Genomic DNA, 24,761 nt, shown 5'->3' with positions numbered 1-24,761 from the left:
AACATATCATAGTGCATTGAGGTATCTATTTGATCAATGCCACTTGAATGTTAGACAAGCTTTTTGGATGGCTATTAACAGGATGTTTAACTTTGAAATTTGACACGTCAAGGGAAAGAAAAATCAAGTAGTAGATCCACTTGGTAGGAGCATGCAAAATATCCATCTGGTAGCAATAAGTGTTTGTGAGCCTAATATAAAAGACAAAATTAGAAATTCCCAGCAAGGAGATTGGCATTATAATTATGCGAAATAATGTTCAGGGCAAGAGCACATAGGGATAAAGTGCATTCATTATCAACTGATAAAGGACAACCTACTAATGTACAAGGGTAGGTTGTACATACTTGACTCGACAGATCCAAAAAGACTTATAATCAATAAGCTTCATAAAAGGCCTTATACAGGTCATCAAGGATATCAAAAGATGTTAACAACTACAAAGAAGTTGTATTATTATCCTAGAAGGAAAAAATAATTTCAAACTACATTTCTAAGTGTTAGGAGTGTCAAAGAGTTAAGGGGGGGCATAAGCATCTTGTTGCATTGTTGAAACCCATACTAATTCCAAAGTGGAAGTGGGAAGTCATATCCATGGGCTTCGTCACTAGATTGCCTGAATCAACCAAAAAACATGATGGAATAATGATGGTGGTGTAAAAACTAAGCCAGGTAATTCACTTCACCCTTGTAAAGTCCATCTATAGGGAAATGCACATTGTATATATTTTTTATGAAGGCGAATTTTAAGATGCATGGCATGCACACACCCATCATATTAGATAAAGATGATAAATTTATTTCACATTTCTAGAAATATGTGTTTCCATGTTTTGGGACTCAATTGACCTTTAGTATTACCTGCAATCCTCAAATAGATGAGCAAACGAAAAGAGTAAACAAGGTGTTGGATTACAAGCTAAGAATGTATGCAATGCATCAATTGAAGAAATGGGAAGAGTACTTACCCCTGATAAAATTTGCTTATAATAATGGCTACTAGGAGTTAATGAAAATGAGTCCTTTTGAGATATTAAATGCTAGAAAGTGTAACATACCAAGCAGTTGGAGTAAACCACTAGAAAATATTATGTTTGGACCCAATATGATGAAAGAATTGGAGCAAGAAGTCAAAAAAAATATAACTCGAAAGGAGCCCAATATTGGCAAAAAAGTTATTCTAATCATAACAAAACTCATATGGGAGAGCATGTGTACCTCAAAATCATGCCAAAGATAACTGAGAATGGGGGCTTGTGCCAAGTTGGCCCCAAAACATTTTGGACCATTTCAAATCTTAGAAAGAGTGGGACCAATGGCTTACAAACTTTCTTTACCTCTTACAGTGAAATAACATAATGTTTTCCATGTGTCCTCATCTAATAAATATGTACATAAGAGCATTTAGTCAATGATGTTTGACTTCAACACATTATCACATCAAGGTGGGTTGTACCTCATGGCCACTGCAATTCCCAATTTTAGTAACAAACCTTCGAGCTTGGATATCCTTTCATGGACAATTGTGCATAACCGCCTTTGGTCCTGTCAGGTTCAAAGGAAAATTTATCCTTAATACCTTTCACCCTTGTCATTGGTGTCGTGGAGGGTGATGAAAATATCTATTTAATCATACAACAACTATCAAGCCTTTAGGCATCTTAAATAAGATCATTCCACATCTTTTCCGTCATTTTAATTAGCTTTTTTTATCATGATCACAAGCATGGACATGTCTACCTTGTTTGTATATTATAGATATTTCTTTATGGATGTGTGTTTGCAAGTGGTCTCTTATTCATCCCCTACAAGACGTCCTTCTCTCTTAGGTCTCTCTCTCTTAATCACAACATTATTCAAGCAGTACTTAGTCAGTAACTATGATGTATTTTTGGCTATATGTCTACCTTTAAGCTCACACATTAGGGTGCAACTATTATTACCTAAAAATGGATCATATGACAACAAAGGTGATTGTCAAAAATGTCTTTACCATAGCAAGATAAAAACTACCCATGGAAAATTAATAATTGTAACTTACTCAGTTCGAAGCTGCTGCGTGACCTAGCCACTGCTCTGCTCCTTTGCGCCTATCGACTGCTTGGCCCTCGGGCTGCTTGGTGGGCTCCATAGGCCTCCTGTGGGCTCCTCCCCTGCGCGGTGCTTTTCCCCCGCTCCTGTAGTTCTGCTGGGACTCCCTTCGCTCTGTTCGTTTCTCCTGAGATGGCCTGTGAGGTTTGATCCGCTGCTTCAATGGATCCACCCCCTCTACCCCCCCCCCCCCCCCCCCTTCTGATGCCGAAGCCTTCCTTAAGCTTCTGGAATCCCTGCCGAAGAAGAAAGCTTCAGAAACTATGAAGTTCGTGAAACATTTGGATGACATCCCAGAGATCTCACTTCCACCTAAGGGACGGATCAAGGTCGCCCTTTCCCTGGCTGAGAGAGCTCTGGTAGGTCAGTTCACGGGCCTCTGGCCCTCCCCCAAATCCACGGAGAACTGGATTGCTAGAAACTGGGCTCCATTGATTAAGAATGGAGTCACCTCGTATTTTTTAGGGAAGGGATTCTTCATGTTTGAATTTACTGATAAAGAGGATAAGGATCTGATATTCCGGAACGGTCCCTATTTCATGGGCCCTCAGGGGCTGTATCTCAACAAGTGGACGCCTGATTTTGACCCTTCAGTTGACGTTCCCACAGCCGTTCCTGTGTGGGTTAGGCTGCCCAATCTGCCTGTGCATTGCTGGAATTGGGATTCCCTAAAGCATATCGGTAACACCTTGGGCAAATTCATCGACCAAGCAAATAACAAGGATAAATTTAACTATGCAAGAATCTGCGTTGAAGTTGACCTGGAAGTTGGCTTGCCTGAGGCAGTAAAGATCAGGGTTGGAAGCTGGTCTCATGTTCAGAAGTTGGACTATGAGTAGCTCCCGTTCAAGTGCAGGAAATGCCAGGTTTATGGCCACTTCGCTCGGAACTGTCCAAATATTACTGAAATGGAGAAAGGCAAGGACGAAGGCTGGACCCAGGTTAAAAGATCCAAAAATGCCCACAAAGCCAATCAGACAAGCAATACAAAAGGCAATGGTTCTCAGGTTTCCCCTAGAATTCAAACCCCTAGCATGGAAGAGCAAGGAAACGAATACACTCTGTTAAGCCCAGCTATGGAAGGTTCCCTAGAACCAGAGATACAGAAAGAAGGAGCGATCCCCAAGGAGTCCCTCAAGGAACCAATACAGGTGGAAAGCAATGAAGACAGACCAAAAGAGCCTCTCATTGAAGAGACAGAGGAGGTGCAAAGCTCAGAGGAATCAGAAGAAGAAGGCGAAATAGGAGCTTTGCAAACCTCGGCCAGAAGATCATTGAGAGGTCGAAAATCTGCGCGGGAAAAAAGAGAACAAGAGACCTACAAAGACAAGCTCCAGGGAAGTCAACCAACCCTTGAGAAGCTTTTGACAAATACTCTGAAGAAGAACAGAAATCAGCCCCATAGTTCTAAGGGAGCTCACCATTCAAAATGCAAGTGATGAAGATTGTCTCCTGGAATTGCAGGGGAATGGGGAGCAGAACAAAAGAAGAAGCTATAAGAAGCCTGATAAGAATAGAATCTCCCGACATTCTCCTTATCCAGGAGACTAAAATGGAGGATTATGCCTTCCTCCAGATCAGCAAGAAGTTGTGGAAGCAAAGCGAAGGACAAGCAGTCTCAGCTCGAGGTGCTTCTACTGGACTGGGGACTATTTGGAATGCAAACAAATTTACAAAGATCAGAGAAGTTAAAAATACCCATTGGCTATTCTCAAAAATCCAACACGTAGAAACAGATACGACACTCTCCCTTTTCAACGTGTATGTTCCCGTTAGCTCAGCAGAGAAAAAGCTTTATTGGGACTCCATAAGGAATCTGGCAGATATTGAATTTAGCTAATACTATTATAGCAAGGGATCTTAACCTAACATTATCATTGTCTGAAAAACATGGAGGAAACATCGTCAGGGACCCGGCGCGAGAATGGGTTGAGGATTTGCTTCTCGACTAGGATATGATCGACATCAAGCCTTCGTCTAGGAAGTACACATGGACAAACAAAAGAATCGGTCCAGGTCACATCGTTGCAAGGTTAGATCGATTTCTCATTCAAAGCTCTTTTCTTCTTCTTGGACTAGAATCTAGAATGCATATTCTTCCTTGTAGTGTTTCCGATCATCGTCCCATTAAACTCGAGCTGCTGGCTCATTCGGACCAAGGTCCCATTCCTTTTAAATTTAACTCTCACTGGGTCAAGGAGCAGTCTTTCTTGCCTCTGATAAAAGAAACCTGGAAGCTCCCTGTCAAAGGCTCTGCATTCTTTGTTTGGGAGGAGAAACTCAGGAGAGTCAAAGCTGCTCTAAAGTCCTGGGTAAAATCCTTACCAAATCCTGTTGTGGAAAGAAAAAGGATCCAGGAGCGCCTCGAATCGCATCATTTGGTTTCGGAAAACGCTGAGATCACTAAAGAACTACTTGACAAGGAGGCTAACCTTCAGCGCATGCTCCTTAAGGCTAGCTTGGCAGAGGAAGAGTATTGGAGACTGAAATCCCGCAGTCTCTGGCTCAAGGCGGGAGATAGAAACTCTTCTTTCTTCCATAAGCAAGCTCAGGCCCGAAAATGTTACAATTCCATATCTGAAATTAAAGTTGAGACTACCACCCATAGAGACATCAGAAGCATAAAGAATGCGGCCTCCATTCATTTCAAAAATCTTTATAGTGAAGAAGAGCCCGTCGATCATGCTTCTTCCCTGGTGAATGAGGTGCCCTTCCTGATAACCGAAAGAAATAACCAATTTTTGGAGGCTGAGATCTCCAACCATGAAATAAAAGTCGCTCTCCTCGCTATGGAACCGGATAAGGCCCCGGGCCCTGATGGTTTCACTGCCGGATTCATTCAGACCTGTTGGCAGATTGTGGAGAAAGACCTATGCAGAATGATACGGAAATCCCAAGAGTGCCAGAAAATTGGGGGAAGCACTAATTCGACCTTCTTGGCCCTCATTCCCAAGGAGAAAGGAGCCAACTCCTTCAGCCGGTTTCGCCCTATATCCCTTTGTAATATAGGCTATAAGCTAATCACGAAAGTTATAGCCAACAGATTAAAAATCATCCTCCCGGACATCATTCCTGCGAACCAGGGAGGATTTATTCAGGGAAGACAGATCGTGGACAACTTTGTCCTGGTCCAAGAGGCGATCCACTCTAGTTTGCTTCGCAAAGAGAAATGTATGGTTGTCAAGCTAGATCTTGAGAGCGCCTTTGACAGAGTGAGACACAGCTTTCTATTGGATGTCCTGCGCAAATTCAGATTTGGCCCCAAATTTATCAACTGGATTAAGGCCTGTATCAACGAGCCTTGGATAGCCCCTCTGGTGAATGGGAGGGCCTCAGGTTTCTTCAAAGCTTCTCGTGGTTTGAGGCAAGGGTGTCCTTTATCACCTCTGCTCTTTGTCCTCCAAGCTTCCGTTCTCAGCTTCCTCTTGAACAAAAAGCAACAGGACCAAGATCTTATGGGTCTGAACATTGCGAGAGGGGTTAATAACATAAATCACGCGTTATTCACAGATGGTTCCCTCTTACTGGGCGCTGCCTCTGTGACCTCAGCTAAAATTTTCAAAGAAGTGGTTGATGACTACTGTGAAGACTCTGGAAGCAAGCTGAATAAAGGCAAATGCCATGTCTACTGCTGGAACACCCCTGCCTCCACATTACAAGCCATCTCCAGTTGTTTTGGTTTCGCGGCATCCTCAACTTGGTCCTCCTTCAAGTATTTGGGCCTCCCTATCTTTCAAAAACGTGCTGTCAACAGAGATTGGTTGCCCCTGCTGGAAAAGTTCGAGTCTAAGATCCATTCTTGGGGTTTTAACTGGCTTAACCTGGCAGGTAAGTCAGTTCTAATAAAAGTTGTCCTTAACAACCTCCCCATATATCAATTTGCAGTGATGCTGGCCCCTGTTGGAATCATAAAGAAAATGGAGGAGCATATCAAAAAATTCTTTTGGAAAGGTGGGAAAGCTAACGAAAAGAAAATTCCTCTATTAAGCTGGACTAAAGTCTCCATGCCCAGATTGGAAGGCGGCCTGAACTTTAAGAACCTTTGCATGCAAAATATGGCGTTGGGAGCAAAATTGATCTGGAGGATTATTGCCCCAAATCCGGGGTGGGCTCAGCTCGCCTTGTGGAAAAAGTTCTTTCGTGGGCAGAGGAAAAGGTGCTTAGATCACCCCAGAGCAAACTCTGGCTCGCTAATTCAAAAACTCTGTGCAAAATCCTCCTCTCTAATCAACGATCATGCTCATTGGATTCCGGGTAATGGCAAGCAAATCAGAATTTGGGAGGATCGTATAATGGGCTGCGACCCTCTGTCTGATGATCACCCCCTGTCAGCATTGAAAGATTGGATGTACAGATCGGGGTTCATTACACTGTGGGATATATCGAATTGGGAGAACGGTCACTGGCTCAGCTGGATTAATTTTGAGGTGCCCCAGTCCCTATCCAACGAACTGGCAATCTTCTCAGACTTCCTGAATGGTAAGGCTCCTTTGAACAGCAGAAAGGCAGACACTCGTGGCTGGGGCTCGTCGCCTGGGCGTTACTCCATCTCTCAGGGATACAGGCAGATCTCAGCGCATCCCCATGTTCCCCTAGATCCGAAACCTTGGAAAGGAGTTTGGTTCCAGTGTTCACTTCCAAAAATCGACTATTTTTGTTGGCTCCTCTGTCACTAGCGTATTTTGACGGATGACAGATTACACAAAAGAGGTTACCACGACCCCTCTCGTTGTTCCCTATGCGGTGAAAATTCGGAAACTGCTGCGCATTTGATGTTGAATTGCAAGTTTGTAGCCGATCTTTGGAATGCGGCCTTAGGCCCATGGAGGGCGGATTTCATCCTCCCCAAGAATATTCTAGAGCTGTTCTCGATCTGGAAGTGGTCGTATCCCGGAGGCTCTCCTCAAAACGTCCATCTCAAAGCTGCCTGGTGTATTCTTCCCAAATTAATTTGTTGGCACACCTGGCTGGAAAGAAATCAGAGGATTTTCAGAGACAAGAAGAGAGATTTCAAGATTGTCTGGGTTAAAATCAAAACATAGCTAAAGGAATGTGTTGGTGATCAGCTTGATGGGGCAGGTATGAGTGATCTTGATGCAGCTTGGAGCGATTCCCTGGACCTTCGATTTATTGAAATTGTCAGGCCTTCCGTTCTACCTAAAGACTGGCAAATTCGTCTTAATGCTTCAGATTTCTTGGCTCTTTGCTCAAAGCAGGAGCATATTATCCTCTTCTTTGATGGGGCTGCCAAAGGCAACCCAGGCAGATCCGGTGCTGGTGGAGTTGTTAAGAGAGCGGATGGCAGAACTGTTCTCAGATTTGCCTGGGGAGTGGGCTTCAACACCAGCATTCAAACTGAAGCTCTGGCCCTTTTCCAAGGGCTGAAGAAACTTAAAACTCTCGGAATCAATGATGCAATAGTGATGGGAGACTCCCAAACTATCATAAAAACTATTATTGACAGCTCTGTCCCATCATATCTAAGGTTGTCCAGGTTGATTACCAGAACAAGAATACTTTCAAATTCTTTTCAGAGCTTGAAATTCTATCATGTCAAGAGAGACAACAACAAAGAGGCTGACACTGAAGCTAATAAAGCTGCTCTTCTTCCCCTCGGAGTCATTCTCAGAGATGAAGAAGAAGGTTGGGATCCCATTCCTTAATCACCTGGTGTTCATGATTTACTGGCTTATACTGAAGCAGTTTGTTTGCATTTTTAAATTGGGAAAAATAGAGGCGGTTGCCAGAAAAATAGTTTGTAAAAATCTCTGGTGTAGCATAGGAAAAGAGACCTCAGTCTTGGACAAAGAGCATTCCGGATTTTGCTCTGCATATTGTAATCAGAATTGCGGCATTTTGGCCAGAAATTAATATATCTCTCTAATCGTTTCTGTTAAAAAAAAAAACTACCCATGGCAATTAAATCAATAAATCAAAACCATTGAAAGGACCATAGAAAAGTAGGTTTTGAATCATCCACACAAACTCATAGTGGTGGTTTTGCATGACCCGCAAGACAGTTTGCATGGATCCATAGAAATGAAATCTAACCAACTTTTGGCACATTAAATTCCCACATCCCATCAAAATTTGAAAGAAAAGTTTGAAACAAGTCAAATCAAGTCTCAAAACATTAATGGAGGGTCCTTTAGTGACCTAAAGGTCCCTTTATACATGGGAATTCTTAATGGGATTAAGCTACATTCACATTTTGAGCTAGTTTTTATCAAGTCACAAGAAACTCTATAAATAAAAGGCCATATATCAACATTGATAAGAGAAGAAGGTGTTATGTTGCCTAAATTTTTTCCAAAGAGTTCTCATGACTCTCAAGCAATTGTATGGATTAATACTCCCACTTGGAAATATTTTCACCATTAAACAAGCTTGTTGACTTCTTGACTTGGAGAGAGAGAACCAATAAAGGAAATAGAAAGGACCCTCCTCAAGGGAATTGAAGAATGATTACCTATCTCAATACAATTCCCTTTTGTGTCTCCTTTGAAGGCCAATAAAACCTTACTACATTCATAATCAAATAAAGAGTTTGCTTCCCATTTTTTCATATGTTCTTATATACTTGCATGTTTCTCTATTCATTTTCAACTATGCAATTTGTATTTTATTTTGTGTTATTTCTAATCATTTATGATGTGTTGTAATGATGCAGCTACCTTTGCAACAAGTTGGATTTTGTTAAACCACTTAACAAATCCCACCAAATAATATGTTCATGACATATGAATGAATGTGAAAATATGTATGGTAGTGGTTTGATTTGTATGTTCATGGCACATGAATGAGTGTTGAAAGGCGTACTATAGTGGAACTTTCATTTTTACATGGACTTTACATTGCTTTTTACATTTTGATTTTCAATGTTAATAAAAAAATTACCACATGATATGGGATGACAAGTGTGATGATCGTTTTTTCATCCTAGAGGAAATCAAGTAAACTCCTTCAAATGGAATTTGCGTAGAACATCAAATAACCAACTAGAGGAATTGGCTCTATTCCAAGGGCTAAGGGTCATTGATGAAAGTTATATCAAAATACTTATTATAATTGGAGATTCAAAATTAACTATCAATTTGATTCTTAGATCCCCATTAATGAATTATGCTATTCTTGAAAAAATTATCATGAGAATAGGAAATAAAGTTGCTAGGTTTGAAAGAGTTGAATACATTCATATCACAAGGAAGCTCAACCAAAAAGCAAACCATTTTCCCAATAAGTTTTTTCAACTAGATTGTTGTATATTAAGAACTAAAAGGAGGGTTCCATTCTTCCTCGTACCTTAAGTTTTAACCCAAAGTCATGAATTGAACTTACACGATAGACAATGGAATATTGTTTTACAAGGGTCGGTTAACCATCTAACACGACTACAAAGGATCAATAAGCTTATGATACCCTTACACACTCAACATTTAATGTGGGAGAAGGCTCATCAATTGTTTTAAAAATTGAGTTTTATTCTAGGTGGCATAATGGAATTGGCCTTAGGTTTAAAATATGGGGATTTTATATGGTTTCTAGCCTTGTGGTTCCTTGACTTATTCTATCATGATTTGAATTAGGGCTCTAAATTCTATTTTAGTTCTCTTTTATGGGTTTTTGGATTAACTTTGTAGGACCCTTCCTCTAGTTCTTTTTGGCTTTAGTTGACATGGCTTTATTTGGTAGCTTTATGGGTATAGTTTGTTTATCCTCATTTGGTTCTTTTGTTTTAGTGAGTGTTATTTTGTAGTCTGGTGACTTGGAACTTGTATGCTACTTCTAAATCCACATGAATCATTCCCTCTATATGTGGAACAACAAAAATTTAGCAGTCCATTACGAGGTCTTTTACTTTGTTGTAAATTTCCTAAGTGAATGTTGGAAAGAGGGAAAACTTCTGGTGGACCATGGGCATCTTGGGAGATGCTCATAGTGTAAGACCACTAACATTCATAAATGTCTAAGAAGGTAGGGACATTATATTATTGATAACATGAACTCAATTTCCTTTATTACTAGTTGGATCATTCCCAATAACAGGCTACAATTTCTAGATATGCCTTCATCCCAAATACCCTACACAATAAAAAGAGCGAAATTGAAGATCTTTAAGCTAGGTGTGTTGCTCTTTGACAATTTGGTTGCAAGCCCCACTACAAATTCTACTTCAACTAATTTAAATGCTAGCTTGTTGACAATTGGGTCTCCAGTGGAGGAGGTAAAAAAGATGAGGCTATGCAACAATAACAAGAGGATGTGAAATGTTGAATGTGGACTAGAACTTTCTTGCCAACGGTAAAACCAGGAAAAAGCTTACAATAATCATCACTTAATTACTTCATTTAGTAAGCTTACTACTACTTCATTTAGTAATAGTTCATAGTGCTTTGCAAATTTTGCTTACAGTGGAATTATTTTTTATAGAATTTATATTAATAGTAGATATCAATTTTTTTTCAAAAAAAAAACTATTTTATTTCAAAGTTAATGAACTTCAAATTTCGAACCAATATTTTTAAACAATTATCATATATTTGTATTGTAATACTATTATAACAACTATTTGATACAATTTTTTTTTATTTAACAAAAATGAAAAAAATATGTATCATATAACAAATTAATCATGCCATATAAATAATAATAAATATATAAATTAATATCTAAATAAATATACAAAATAAATTTATCTATATATATATATATATATTTAAAAAATCTAATTGATTTTAAAATTATTATAATTTTGAGAAAAAAAATTAAAATAAATTTGGTTTAAAAAAATAAAATAAAATAAATTGTTCCACTATTAACACCTTCCATGCACAAAAGGGTAATGGTAATGTTGAAAAATCGTTATCACAGTCATGAAATAAGGCCGCATAGCTAGCGTTTCCTGCCGCTTAGTTTAATTATTGAATTTTGACCACATTTGAACAAGGGCTACATTGTAGATACTCTTGCTTAGCGTAAGTATACTTGAGTTAGAATAAAAAACAATGAAGAGGAAACCTAGAACCATACTTCCAGACCAAAAAAATGTTTCTACCTTATTACACTAAGAGAATGTAAAAAAAATGGTATAAATATATGCATACTTCCAAACCAAAAAAATGTTTCTACCTTATTACACTAAGAGAATGTAAAAAAAATGGTATAAATATATTGTTATGTTGCATTGGAAATCGACTAACTATATATATATTACATTTGCACGAATACAAATGCTAAAGTTGAACATTCAAATATGCTAAAGAGAAGCATCGCAAATATATTTGAATATACGAAACATGAACAAAAAGATATGTGTTCTACACAACTGAAATTAACACTCAAGAAGAGATTTTTGTCCGGCACAATGAATGAACTAATAAATTAAGAAAATGTTGAAGTTGTAATACTAGGCATAATCACATTATTAATTTTAGGTGATATAACTTTATTTTTAAATTGTGATTTTTTTATTTGAAGATATTAATTTTTATTTGATTTTAGGCAAAATTGACTAGTACAATTTGACCATCATTTACATAACTAGATTCCAATATATTGTAAAAAAAAAAGAAAAGAAAAAATTACATTTGCATTAATTACCTTTTAACATTTCGAAATGAATAAAGTATTTAACAAGACATGTTAAAAATATCATTTAAACAATATAAAATAATAATTTAACTAACCATTATCTCACTAACTTTGAAAAAAATATCGCTAAAATATGGATTAAAATTTATGTAATCTAAGTGATGTAAAATAATAATTTAGCTAATCATTACATTTTCTAATTTCCTCCATATTTCTCAAAGTGGAATGTTTCATTCACTAAGATAATTTAATGAAATTCTTTAAAATATAATTTAAATCATACTTCCATATATTTCAAACTGGAACATTGCATTCAATAGGAGAATTTGGGGAAATTTTTAAAAAATGTAATTTAAATAATGTATAATAGTAGTTTTGTTTACCATTACATATGATAGTTAGGGATATTTAAAAGATTGTGATTTCAAATATTTAATGATCAAGATGCTCATGATGAACAAAGTTAACTTTTGAATAAGAACATTTCATTTTATGACAAGTTGGTGGGAATTCTATCAAGTTGGTCAGAATTCTATCAATGGATTTTGAGTCTAGTCCACAAGTATGTTGACTAAAATTGTCATCATTTTAATAAGTGATAACGTTGAGGTTGGTCTATTATCTCAACCATTTAACAATATAAATTTTTCACATGAAAAATATAAATGTGTGTCATTAAATTTTCACATGAAAAATATAAATGAGTGTAATTAAAAATTGAGATTTTGGAATCAAAATTAAAATGTGATTAATAATACATTAGTATAAATATATTAAGAAATGTGGTTAGTAAATGTAGTTAATATATATTAATTGATATTATTTTTTATATGATATAATTTATTATTTTACATGATTTAATATGTTATTTGAGAATTTATACGATAATTTTAATTTTATAATTGTGTTACTTTAAAAACTGAAATTGAATATAAATTAAAAAATGTAAAATAAATAAATAAAGATTTGAAGATACAAAATAATTAAATAGACCAAAATATATAACATTTAAAAATTTTGAAAAAAAAAAAAAATTGATTTCCAAAATATTCAACATGAATTTGACATGCACCTGCACCTTGTTATTTTTAATTGTAGTTGAAAACCTCTATTTGACAATAGAAATAATTCACCATTTAAAGAGATTTGTATTGCTAACTTGAAAAAATTCTGAAAATATTTGTACCATTACTTATTTTAGTGTGTTTTGAGCTTAAATCTAGTTGGCCAAATTATGAAGCGTTGTTCTCATCTATCAAAATTAGAGGTATTTATAAAAAAGTTGAATCTCTTCTCGCATTAATTTATTCTATGCAAAATCTGAGTGGACTTGTAGTGATCCTTTTCAACATTCAATTAAATTCCACTTTCCCATGTTCAATAAAAATCCTATTAAATGATTACAGCATTAAATCTTAATACTAAACTAAACTAGAAATTATTCACAACAGGAATTAACACAAAAAAAACACATAGTAGTAATATAATAAGAAGCAGCAATATAATAAGAGTTATTAACAATACCAATTACACCTGCTCTTCAACTAGGCTAGTTGCGTTATCAACATCTCCATGAAAATTTGTACCTCCAACTATTTGAAAATTAGTGTCCAAATATAAATATGTATATTTGGACACTAATTTTCAAAAATATGTATATTTGGTGTATGATTGTATTAATGTTTGCAATTTTTTCCATTTAAAATTATGTTATGATAGCATTGTTAGACACGTTTTTTTTAAGGAATCTTTGGGATTAGGATTAAATATCTTTTAAATATTTAATGCACGATTTTTAAATTTTAAAATTATTATTATATTATTTATCGTTGATTTCTGATCCTTGAGTTTTTAAATATTTAATGCACGATTTTTAAAATTTAAAATTATTATTATATTATTTATCGCTGATTTCCGATCCTTGAGTCCTCGTATAAGATTTATGGTCGCTGTTTAGCCCCTGCAAACTTTGAAGCTCTTAATCTTTCAAGGCATTTAAATCCATAAAGCTCTAATATGTGTACGTCTTTGTCGAAACTGAGGTCCTGTACTTCAAAGCTCTGCGGATTTGTCCAGAAGTTGGACACGCAATGCAAATGTGCAGATTTGTCCTAAAGTTGGACACGCAACGCCCACAAGATTCTAAATGCATATCTTCTTGATACATATAATCTCTTCTGGTCCCTAAACAATAAATGATAGACTTGAATCTAAATATTTGCGCTTCAACAGACATTAAATGAGTTTAAGGGAGGACATTAAAATGAGCATCCACGAAACACACAAGCAAAAAACATATGATTGTGGGGTGTTTTTCGAAGCAACGTACAGTAGTATAGGCAAATTGCTTCAAGCCCCCTGTTTCATGTTGGAGTAAGCGGTACAAGCTCAATCCGGTGAAGTACAAATCTACAATCATGACTTAATGAGACTAGAGCGAAGCCAAAAAAAATAATCTAGTACATAAATTATTTTTCAATTATAAACTTAACATTACTCATGGGGTTTTAATCTTTGGTCAAATTAAAAGAATTTAAGTTCAATGCATTTTCTGAATGCGTTATATCTTGTCGCAGCAGGAATAACAAGACCGCATAGCTAGTAATTCTTGCCGCTTAATTTAAATAAATTATTTTAACGTCATAATGTATTACAAAATACAATGTTAAATAAGTAATGTGATTAGAAACTATCTAAATTACTTACTATAATTTGATAATTTGATGTGATAGAGACATTATAGTTATTTATAGATTATTAAAAGAATATAAATTCTGTAATCCATTTGATCTCTTTAATCTCAGGTACATGATTCACTATATAAGTTTTTAGAAATTTAAGTTTATTATATTTTATATAAATTTAAGATAAAATAATATCAATAAAAAATAAATCCATTACCATAATTCTATATCTACATGTGATTTACACCGAAGTTATTCTTTCAAATAAAGTGGTATCTTTATTTTATTATGTTAAAAAATAACTTTTAATAGATACAACTTTTAACGACTCAAAGAGTAAGACGACATGGAATAGAAATCAATGTGATCAAGGTATTTGTCACAATTAGTTTCCTATCTCTAGATGTGTCACATTTATTAAATTATATTTAAATATTTATGAATACTTTCATATATAAAAGGATTCTTTCTATATATATAATGCTAACAAGAATATATATAAAAAGTCAATCATATGGATTGTACATGGGTTGGGACGTGACCACTTCCATGCGTCACTTGTCTGCTTCCTAGCAATTTCTGAAACGCAGCAGCTTACGCTCAACCGCATATGAGCTTCAACCAAAGAAATTTAACCGTGAAACAAAAAACTTCACCTCCAGACAGCGAAATTCTTCTAAAAGTAAGCAAAGCTGTTAAGAAAACCATAGAGGAAATCAGCAAAAGTCAAATACAAAAAATCTAAGCTCGTTAAGTGCAATATCTACAATCTTTCCCAAAACATTAGTGATATTTAACAACTAAATACGTCTCGTCAATTTCAATTCCAATAATAAAATTCAACTGTGGATTTAGACAAACTGTCGTACCAACATTTATGAACTGAAAATTGTTAGTACACCAACATTATTACATAATAAGACCCAAATTAATTCAACCAGTGAAAATGTAAAGAGTAAAAAAATTAAATTATTTAAAAAATAAATTAAAATTATTTCTAATGTTAAATTTGGAAGTTGCTATTTAATTTTGGAAGTTGCTATTTAATTTTTCAGTGAAACTAAGATTAATTGAAGTTCAACCATCTATCCAATACGTTAAATCAGGTTTCATAGATGGGGCTTGGATTTGTCCCTTGCAATTTCCAAAATTTATTAATCATTCCATAGCGTGCTAATCTTTTATGGGAAGAAGAGACCATGTAAATAAATTCAATCATTCGTTTTTCATTTCGCACATTAAAAAAATTAAGACAAAGGGACCAACCAGAGCCAATTATTGTGACGTAACATTCACGGAAAGAATGGATATGAGTGGCAGGAAGGAAAAGTGCATTCATTACACCGGATAATTATGACCAAAAAAAAAAAAAAAAATCAAAATCTATTATAGAAATGTATTATTTTTACACTTAATTATATTTTTAATTAAGATAAATTAAATTATATATATTTTATTAAGATTTAAACAAAATTGATTGGCATATAATTATATGATTTTTTTGTTTTAATTGTAATTTTTTTATTATATAGTTTTTTTTAATGAAGGTGTCGATGGTTGGTGGTAACGTGTATCTCAAAAGCTAAGTCAGAGCTTTTGGCCGCTCTCCTCCTAATGTGTCAACTTGTTGGCACAAGCAATCAACACAGTGTTGGTTGAGCTATTGTCTTTTTTGCGTAATGAACTTCATTAATTACATTCGTGCTAGTGCCTCCAAAGTCTTCAATAGGGGTGTTATCTCCAAGCTGCCAATTATGTTTCTATTCTTTTTTTGGTTATCTCTTCCCAACTATTTCCTCCTACTGCCATGACTCTCTCTTGTAATTCATTATTTCCAAGTTCTCTGTCAAACAATCTCTCTCTAGATTTTCTACCGCCATTGTCAACATTGATGGATGACGGGGGACATGCATAGGTGATTGCAGACTCAGCCTTTATTCTCTTCTTTGGCATGCACTTCACTCGCCCCTCAGTTCTAAGTCTCCTCAGTCCTCCCAGTTTTTTTCTTCCCCTAACCACAATGACACATCAATGTGTGTACAATTGTAGGGGTGGAGGAGGTTGTGGGAATGTTGGTGGCACTCGAACTCGATTCCAAGTTTAGTCCTCTACTTGTAGCAATTAGATTCATACTCCTATGGAAATCCAAGTGGAAATCAACGGAGTTAAAGAACACAATGAATGCCAAGTTATATTGGACTGAGGTGGTGGATGACATTACGTCCTAGATCCTAAATACTTGAAATACCAAAGACCATCAGAACCATTATTTACACACTATTGATCTTTATTGGCATGTTAAATCATTGTTGGCAAAGCTCCTGGTCTATTAAAGGGATGCTTGGGACAACCTCATATATAAGTTGGAAGAGTTGAAGTTGTTGTTGATGGATGTGGAAGGACATCTTGCACACCTTGAAATGGGCTTTCCTCTTGACCCATCGACGATTCTACACTACAAGGATGCAAACCACTCTATCGATCTCGACACCGCTTTGTCTTCATGATTCACAAGTTCTTCTCAAATGGTCGCTCTATTCACTATATCTAGAATTTTGGCTTTTATGATTGGAGTTCTATATCTTGGTTTTCCCTCTTATGGGATAGCATTTTTCTTTCTTAAATCATTGTTGTTAGTTCTTGGCATCCATTTTCAAACTCTAGAATATGCTTATGGTTTTCCCCTCATAAGAATAGCTAATCTTTATGTTTGTTGGGTGCTCCTTTTTGCAACCCATATTTGGACTTTGAGTGACCAACAATTATTATGTCTCGGGTCTAGAGACGAATAACAAAGCATGATAATTGTAATTTTTTGAATTAACAATAGAAATTTAACCTTTTTTTGTAAGCTTGGTAGGACTACATCTTTATCATGTCCAACTTCTCACCCCAATCAGGGGGGATAGCACAAAATTTGAACCCAAGACTTCCGATTTGGTGAGATTTCATTTCCACGGCCATTACCAATTGAGCTATCCCAAGAAGACAACAATAGAAATTTAACTTAACAAAAAGAACTCTTTGTTATATAATTCCATCGCAACTTTATATATATATATATATATATATATATATAACTAAAGGAATCAATAACTTCGTTGGGCTTAGACTCCCATGACATGAGGTTGGTTCCAATTGCTACCACTAGGTACACATGATTACCCTTACCACGAACATGAGTGAATCGGATTTTGAACTTGTGACCTTTACTCAAGGAGTACCTTAATAGTACATCCTATCTCCAATTAATCAACACCCTGAGGACTTCAACTTTTTATTAATATTAACATTTCATTATTATTACTAACAAAAAATGATTTTTCATGATAAAAATCTTATTATCTAAAATTTAACATCATAAATGACTAAAATAGTATTTCTTATTATTAAAATAACATTTCTATGTTCCAACAATGTTTAATGTGAACTTTTAATATCATATTATGTGAGCTAAGTAAAGGTATCCCATATTACCTACTCTTTTTGGCATGTACATCAACAAATTAGAAGATTGTTTAGAAAAAGTATATTGTATAGATATAATTCTCATTGATATATTCATCATGGTTATTTTCTATATTGATGCTATTATTTTCATGGTAGTGAGTCCTTATAATCTCAACAAACAACCAAAAAATTTCTTATAATGTGAACATGAATATAAATATTAATGCTAACAAAACAAAAATTATAATAATCAAAGCTAAAAAAAAATTAATCATACTAATTTTTTGTGTCAACAATAATTTAGAGAAAATAACTTCATAAATATCTCACATTTGATATTTACCATAATCTTATCTTAAATTATAATATTAAGAAAACAATAAAAGTTCAAATTTATTATCATTTTTAAAATAATTATAAATTAGCCCACATTTAAATTTAAGATGATTTAGAAAAAACAAAACGCTCACGTTTAAATTTTTGGTGGCTCCTAATATGTTATTATAGGGTTGTGAAATTTTAAACTACATCATTTCTTATATCTTATTATAGGGTTGTGAAATTTTAAACTACATCATTTCTTTTTAAAAATTCAATAAAAGTAAAAATTAAATACATTTTATAACTTTATAGAAGATTTAATAAATTCAATGATTATTTCGTGTCCACTACAAAGAACTATGGTGTGCCTAAAAAGATGCATTCAATCATAAGTTTAATAATAAGCATTAAGAAAGCATTGTATGACGTGAAATAAACTCCGTATTGTTGAAAGGTGTTTGACATTTTCACTTACCTAGCCCATAATGAAGTGAAGGGTGTAGCTTTTCAATCTTCTTTGAACAAGTTTAACGTCACTCGTATGTCTTGTCTTCCCTCTTAGTATGGTCATTCCTTTTTAACCAAGGTAATTTTATGGACAATGTTCCTCTCGGGGGTAACATAAATCATGTACACTAATAGTTTACGTAAACTATACTTATAATCATTTTACCATCATGGCTTTTTTAAATGATGTAGTATATTTGCTATCTTGTATTCTTTGTATCTGTGTGTTTTTTCCTCCTCCCTATAACATCTCCTCCCTATAACATATTTCTTCATATAACATACCTTTTAAAAGGTAGTTTCAAATTTTTAGGCCGATAGGCTTTCCTTTGAAAGGGACCTTTCGTCGTCCTACTCATTCTGACGCTGACACTTGGCGAACTGACAATTAGCTTCGTCTTCGTTCAGGTTTGATGCACATCTGACACCTGGCGGAGTGGGCAGGAAACGACTTAGGGTTTTTACGACACCATTACCCGCATATCGGCCTCAGGGGCAGAGGTATTCACGACACCATTACCTGCATATCGGCCTCAGGGGCGGAGGTATTCATGGATGTCGCCTCACTGACTGAGCGTTGGCATAGCTGGACGTTGCGCCCGCGCCCGGCGGAACAAAAAACACCGCGTTCAACGACAAGTTTCAATTCCACTCACTGCTGCAATAATGCCTGCAGTTTTTAATGTGTTATCTGTCCAGGTTTTGTTGTCTTATCTGTTCTGTTATTCACTGCGTTGTTTTCAGGTTCAGAAATTGTTCGCCCAGGTTCCCAGTTTCTCAGAGATCTGTTATTCGACTGTTTTCTTAGTGTTCTCTGGCAGGGACAGAGCTGTTTCCAGATTCACAACAATTGTTCGCCCAGGTTCTCAGAATTCTTCCGTTCACGTTGCAGGTTAGTGCTCTCAAGCGCAAATGTTGTGCCTGTGTTTTCTTAGTGTTTTTCCGTTTTTACTCCCAGCTGAAATATTTTAAAGTTTTGGTTGCCTAAAATTAGATGCCCACTCTCAACTTCATTGGACAGAGTACATACTACTGCTCTTTAATGGCTTAAGATCGTATTTACAGAAATCAATTAACAGTTAGTGACTTCTATTATCCCATACAACCTTCAACCCCTTCTCTGTATCGTCACGTCTTTCAACTAAAATTACTCTCACTCAGAGAAGTCACGTGTGCTCTACAGGGAGATGTTCATGTCTTTGTGTCTGCATTTGTTTGGCTACTAAAATAAAAATGTGAAAATTATTATTTATCTTGCTTACCATATTTAAACCAGCGTTACCGGAATTGCCTTGTTTGACATAGACTCAGGGCTCGGACCTGGCAAACAGCTAAAACAGTTCAATGACGATTTTCCGGGAACGAGGTTGCCCTGCAGGTCTTCATGGGTCGAACTCAGACCCGCTGAGGGAATAAGCTAATCGCATAGCAAATGGAAGCCTTTCTGCTGATTTTTTTATATAAAACGGGCAAGAATTTTGCCTGAATTTTGGAATTGCAGAAATTGCAATATTGAGACGCGAAAATGGAAATGGAGAGCAACAAAGCGATCTGTAATTTCAAAAATTGCACCAAAAAAAAAAGTTTTTCATTACTAAAATTGAAGTTTTTTCGTTATCGGATTTCGTCAAGTTACCGGATGGAGAGGTTGGGTTGCTATGTAATTAGACGACACCCCTTTAAATATTTGACACTTTGACCCATAGGGCTCACTGGTCTGTCTATAAATCTTCAGAATAGGCCATTCTTGCTTACTTTCTCCATTGTTTCTTCCAGATTTTTCTCCACTGTGTTTTTATGCCAGGTTATTCCTAAGTTGGCAATAAAATTGTTCACACCGATTGTGCTCGTAGTCTGCCTAAATTGTTTGAACTTTGAAGTGTTTGCTATAAGGCTATGTCCATCATCTACGGCTGATGAGTTGACCTTTATGAACTTTAAGGATTGCTTTTGAAACAGGGACATAGGAGAAAAAGATACAACAATAATGTAGTTTCTCCGAGCATGTGTGTGTAGCAAAACAAAAAGGACCAGGGTAACGAAACCTTGGTTTGAAGGTCAGAATGAGGGAAATGGTTGAGTCAAAAAAGAGAAACATGAGTTCAGCTAAAGGCTGCTGCCTTTACTGTGTCAAACCCTGTCCAAACAATTAGTATGCTTGTAATTCATCAAAATGTGATTCTTTTGATTTTTTAATTCTATGGCAAATAGCTCACGCTTACTGCCATCACAGTCAATCGAGTACCATGCTAGGTTTTCCTGCGCAGGGGTCTGATTATTCTGATTATTGCTGTTCCATTAGCATAATTGATATGTTTTTTTCCCTCATAAAAAGAACTTATATTCTCATTATCCAATATATACATTATGCAGACTAACAATTGATATGTTTACTTATTACTAATTATAAAAAGCCTCTTTACTTGAACTTTCTATCTGCTTACAATTAGTTTGTTCTTACCCCCATTGTGTTGTACATTCTTTACGATTTATTTGTTGTCTGCAGTGTTGTAAATTTATGTAAAGATCCCTTTTTGCGTATGAATATGGATGGGCAGGGTTGGGTGCCTATTTCATTGATTGCAGGTTTTAATCTGGTGAGATATTGGATAAGTGTTCATATGTTATTATTCAATGTCTTTTAAAGCCTACTACTGTCTACAATTGATATCCCAATAAGTTCATATCTTTTCTGGTTTACATAAAGGAGATTATCTGGTTTCTGTTCAGCAGTCTTTTGTGACAGGCTGACAAGATAAGGAGGCGTGGTGACTGGTCAAAGTGGGTCTTACCTGCTGGAGTTATCAAATCTACGTTAAGGACTCAACCACAAGACACCTGTATAAATGTTAAAACAGGAAATGTTGAAAATGATGCTAAATTGGAGGGGCAAACAAGTGTTTCGTCAAGGCATCTTATTGGATCTCCCTTAACAGAAAATGGAGTTCCAAGTGGAGTTTCATCTGAATTGGAGAGAACTTGAGATCATGGAATATCTAAGAGAACTTTTCCTGAAGGGGATATCATTAACGGTATTCTTGATATCAGGATAAATGAGACAGTATGAACTGCATTTTTAAGCACTATTTTTTTCTGTACATTATAGGGTTGCTGAATGAAAAGAATCTGGTGGTGTTCCAGCAAAACTGAGTGCTGGAAGGTTTCGATTTCATATATTGGGACATGACAAAATGTGGAATGAAACATCATAAAAACTTCTTACAGTGATCTTCAGTTTGGCAAAGAGTTGGGAACTTAACAGTTCACCTGCAAAGACCTTAATTTGCATTTTTGGAAGAAAGTTCTTAATAATTTTAGATCATGGGCCATTACTCATGATCGAAAGGCTATGAAGTCTATTTTGGTATTTGCTATCTCGGATGGATGAACTCATTACTGTTTTGGAAGTGCAACTTTTCAACTCCTTTGGTTGAATCAATTTTGAGTTAGGATTGAGAATAAATGACATGCATGCTAATTGTTGAGCTAAATAGTACATCTTCTGATATACATTCAATTCGATATTACATTTGGGTGGTCATGCTGAAATTAATTTGAACTTTTTGCATTGTCAAGCTTTTCCTGTTTACATGACAAGTACTGATATTTTAATTATTGGCTAAGGTGTGAATCTTTCAGTTATCATTCTGATGGTACTTCGAATAAATGTTTGTTTTAAGCCAGTTTCTGTTGTCTTTTTCGAGGATTCATGGGTTTTGGTTCATGCCAGTTTTAAACTTTCTTTGTAGTTAAACTTTGGTTCGATTCTTGCTTGCATTCATCATTTAATGTTTTTGGAGTGATGAAGAGAATGTAATGGACAAGGGAAACTCAAAGCAAAGCTTCTTTTTTTGGCATTTATGCTGAAGGTTTTGAAATTTTTGTTGATATAACATTGGGTAATCCAACAGAATGATGATTGCACTTCTGATAATGTGTCTAGACTTATTCCTTGTAAGATTCTTGCCTACGTTGAGAACAGTAGAAGGAATTGGATTTTTTGTCATTGAAGCTAAATCTAAGTGTTTCTTTTTGCCTCTTCATACAATGATTTGGGCTTACTGCATTGGAGATGCAGTTCATTTTCATCCTTACTCGTAACTAACATTTTTAATCCTGAAGAAATATTGTTTGGCGATGAGTTGGTTATGACCCAGATTTGAAACATAGAGAAAAGCTTTGTAGAGTACTTGCCACACTCCCTTTCCTGGTTTTTTTGTATATGTTGGTTGATTATTGTTCTGCTAATACTGTTGTCAATCTAGGAGTGTATCAGTAGTCAGTTTGTGCATTTCCCTGTTCTTTCTGATGGTCATAACATAAATTACGGAGAACAAATGAAACACTGTGATACTGTTGAGTAAACAATGAATGGGAATCAGTCTTGTAGTGTGCTTTCTTAAGTATTCATTGTGTATACACTATATAGTCAACAAATTTAATGTATATATTCAGTAATGTTCCATTAACTTATTAAGTTATTTGTGAAGGGCGGTTGTTACTCTGTTCATGTAAATATCAGCAGTTGTATTTCTTTAAGTAAACGTCTGCCTTGCAATTTTGAGATGCAGGACTGCAAATTCACATTTTTCGAGTTGATTGGGTTTATTTCTTATGTTTTTGTTACGTTTTTTTGTTGGGATTTTGGAATCAAATGAGTGGGCTTTTTGTCCGTTATTTCGCTCTCTTTAAAAAGACTTCTATGAACGCTTTCTCATCCAATTGCACAAACCTATTTTTTGGTTCATCTATATAAATGATACTAAATGAATTTTATGAAAAGCAACTTACAATTAGTTAATGTTTTAGTTATAGTGTGAACCACCAATGTAAGTGATTTGTTTTAATATTTGCAAATCTAATTCCCCGCTTTTCAATTACCATGTAAAACACTGTAATTTACATTTCCGCTGGTACACGCTGCTCATCGTGGTTAGCGCCTTCGTCACTACTGAGCTTTATATATGCTTGCCTATCTATATAGGTTTCCTCCTTCTACTAATCCTATCGGCCTCTCTTTGTACCTTTTGGGACAATTGCTAGTAAATATATTTAATTAAAATTGAGGAAAATGATTAAGTAGTTGTTTATGAAAGGAATTTTTTGTGATTTAATATTTATTACAGATGAATAAATATGAAAAGGTGAAAAGGTGTATGTTATTGGAATTTTCGATAAGATTGTTTTTTTATTTTTAATGTTAATAAATTAGTTTAGATTTATTTAATTTTTCATTTATTATGTGTGAGAGGGATCAAATTTTTGGAGGTGCAAATTTCTTTTGGGAGTGTAGAATTTGAGAAAAGGTTTGTAGCTCTAGGGATTTTATTCTTCTGGATACGTGATAAATTCCTACTTAGATGGATCTAGGCTAGTTCCAGTAGAGGGCACCAATGTCACATTTTTAGATTATCATTATTACGTATATGTTTGAGATAAATTTCATGCTTTGAAATTTACATTATGTTTTGTTTGCTTGACATGACCATATCATTCTCTTCTTTAATTTACTCTGTGTTGTTTGCCTTGAATGGTTTGTTCATCTGTGTTTGGATGCTTTGAGTGGTTTGTGAGTTTATGTGTTTAGATTTGGATGGTAATGTTTTTGAATGCTATACTTCTTGTGTTATATTTCTATATGTGTATGTAATTGTTTGTTAGTAATTAGTTGGTGATGAAGAAGGGAGACAATTTTGTCAATAGTTTGCAAGAGGATTGATATTGCACATCTATTTCATTTAATTTTAGGTATCACAACTAATTAATTCTTAATAGCGTCCCTCATGTATTACGAAAAATGTCTTGAAGAGTGGTTTTAATAATTTACATTGTGAACTTGATTACTCTTGAAATAATGTGTTTATTTTCTAATGTTTGAAATAACTTATTTCCTTCAAGAATATTTTGATGATTTTTTTTTTTTCTATAGTATATTTTGCAAAGTCGAGAAATAATGTATTTTTGAATTTTTGTTAATGAGTGGCTAGATTTACAAAATCTTTACATTATTTCTCCAAACAATTATCACATCTCCAGTTTCTATATATCTTAAAAATGGATCTTGAATAACATTTTGATGAATTTTTTTTAGAGGATTTGTTTTGAATGTTTATAAAT

The 24,761-nt window shown here is 35.1% G+C and overlaps 2 protein-coding genes across 2 annotated transcripts; both read left to right on the top strand.

Annotated features, from left to right (window-relative positions):
- The first annotated feature begins 2,354 nt into the window (after positions 1-2,354).
- Positions 2,355-2,930, top strand: LOC149168147 (uncharacterized). Its single transcript, XM_089424829.1, has one exon. The coding sequence runs from the start codon at positions 2,355-2,357 to the stop codon at positions 2,928-2,930; it is 576 nt and encodes a 191-aa protein (XP_089280955.1).
- Positions 2,931-4,178: 1,248 nt separating this feature from the next.
- LOC149168146 (uncharacterized) lies at positions 4,179-21,627 on the top strand. Its single transcript, XM_089424828.1, has 7 exons — positions 4,179-6,655; positions 6,886-7,021; positions 7,158-7,734; positions 19,037-19,189; positions 19,389-19,536; positions 21,151-21,241; positions 21,391-21,627. Exons 1-7 carry the CDS (start codon positions 4,179-4,181, stop codon positions 21,625-21,627), a joined length of 3,819 nt encoding a protein of 1,272 aa, XP_089280954.1.
- The last annotated feature ends 3,134 nt before the right edge of the window (positions 21,628-24,761 follow it).

The sequence above is a fragment of the Pinus tabuliformis genome, chromosome 4_2 (assembly GCF_031772625.1).
Source record: "Pinus tabuliformis cultivar Carrire ecotype Pingquan chromosome 4_2, CPIR1, whole genome shotgun sequence".
Taxonomy (NCBI): Eukaryota; Viridiplantae; Streptophyta; class Pinopsida; order Pinales; family Pinaceae; genus Pinus; species Pinus tabuliformis.
Note: the sequence above shows the minus strand (reverse complement) of the source record. Positions and strands in the feature narration are given on the sequence as shown.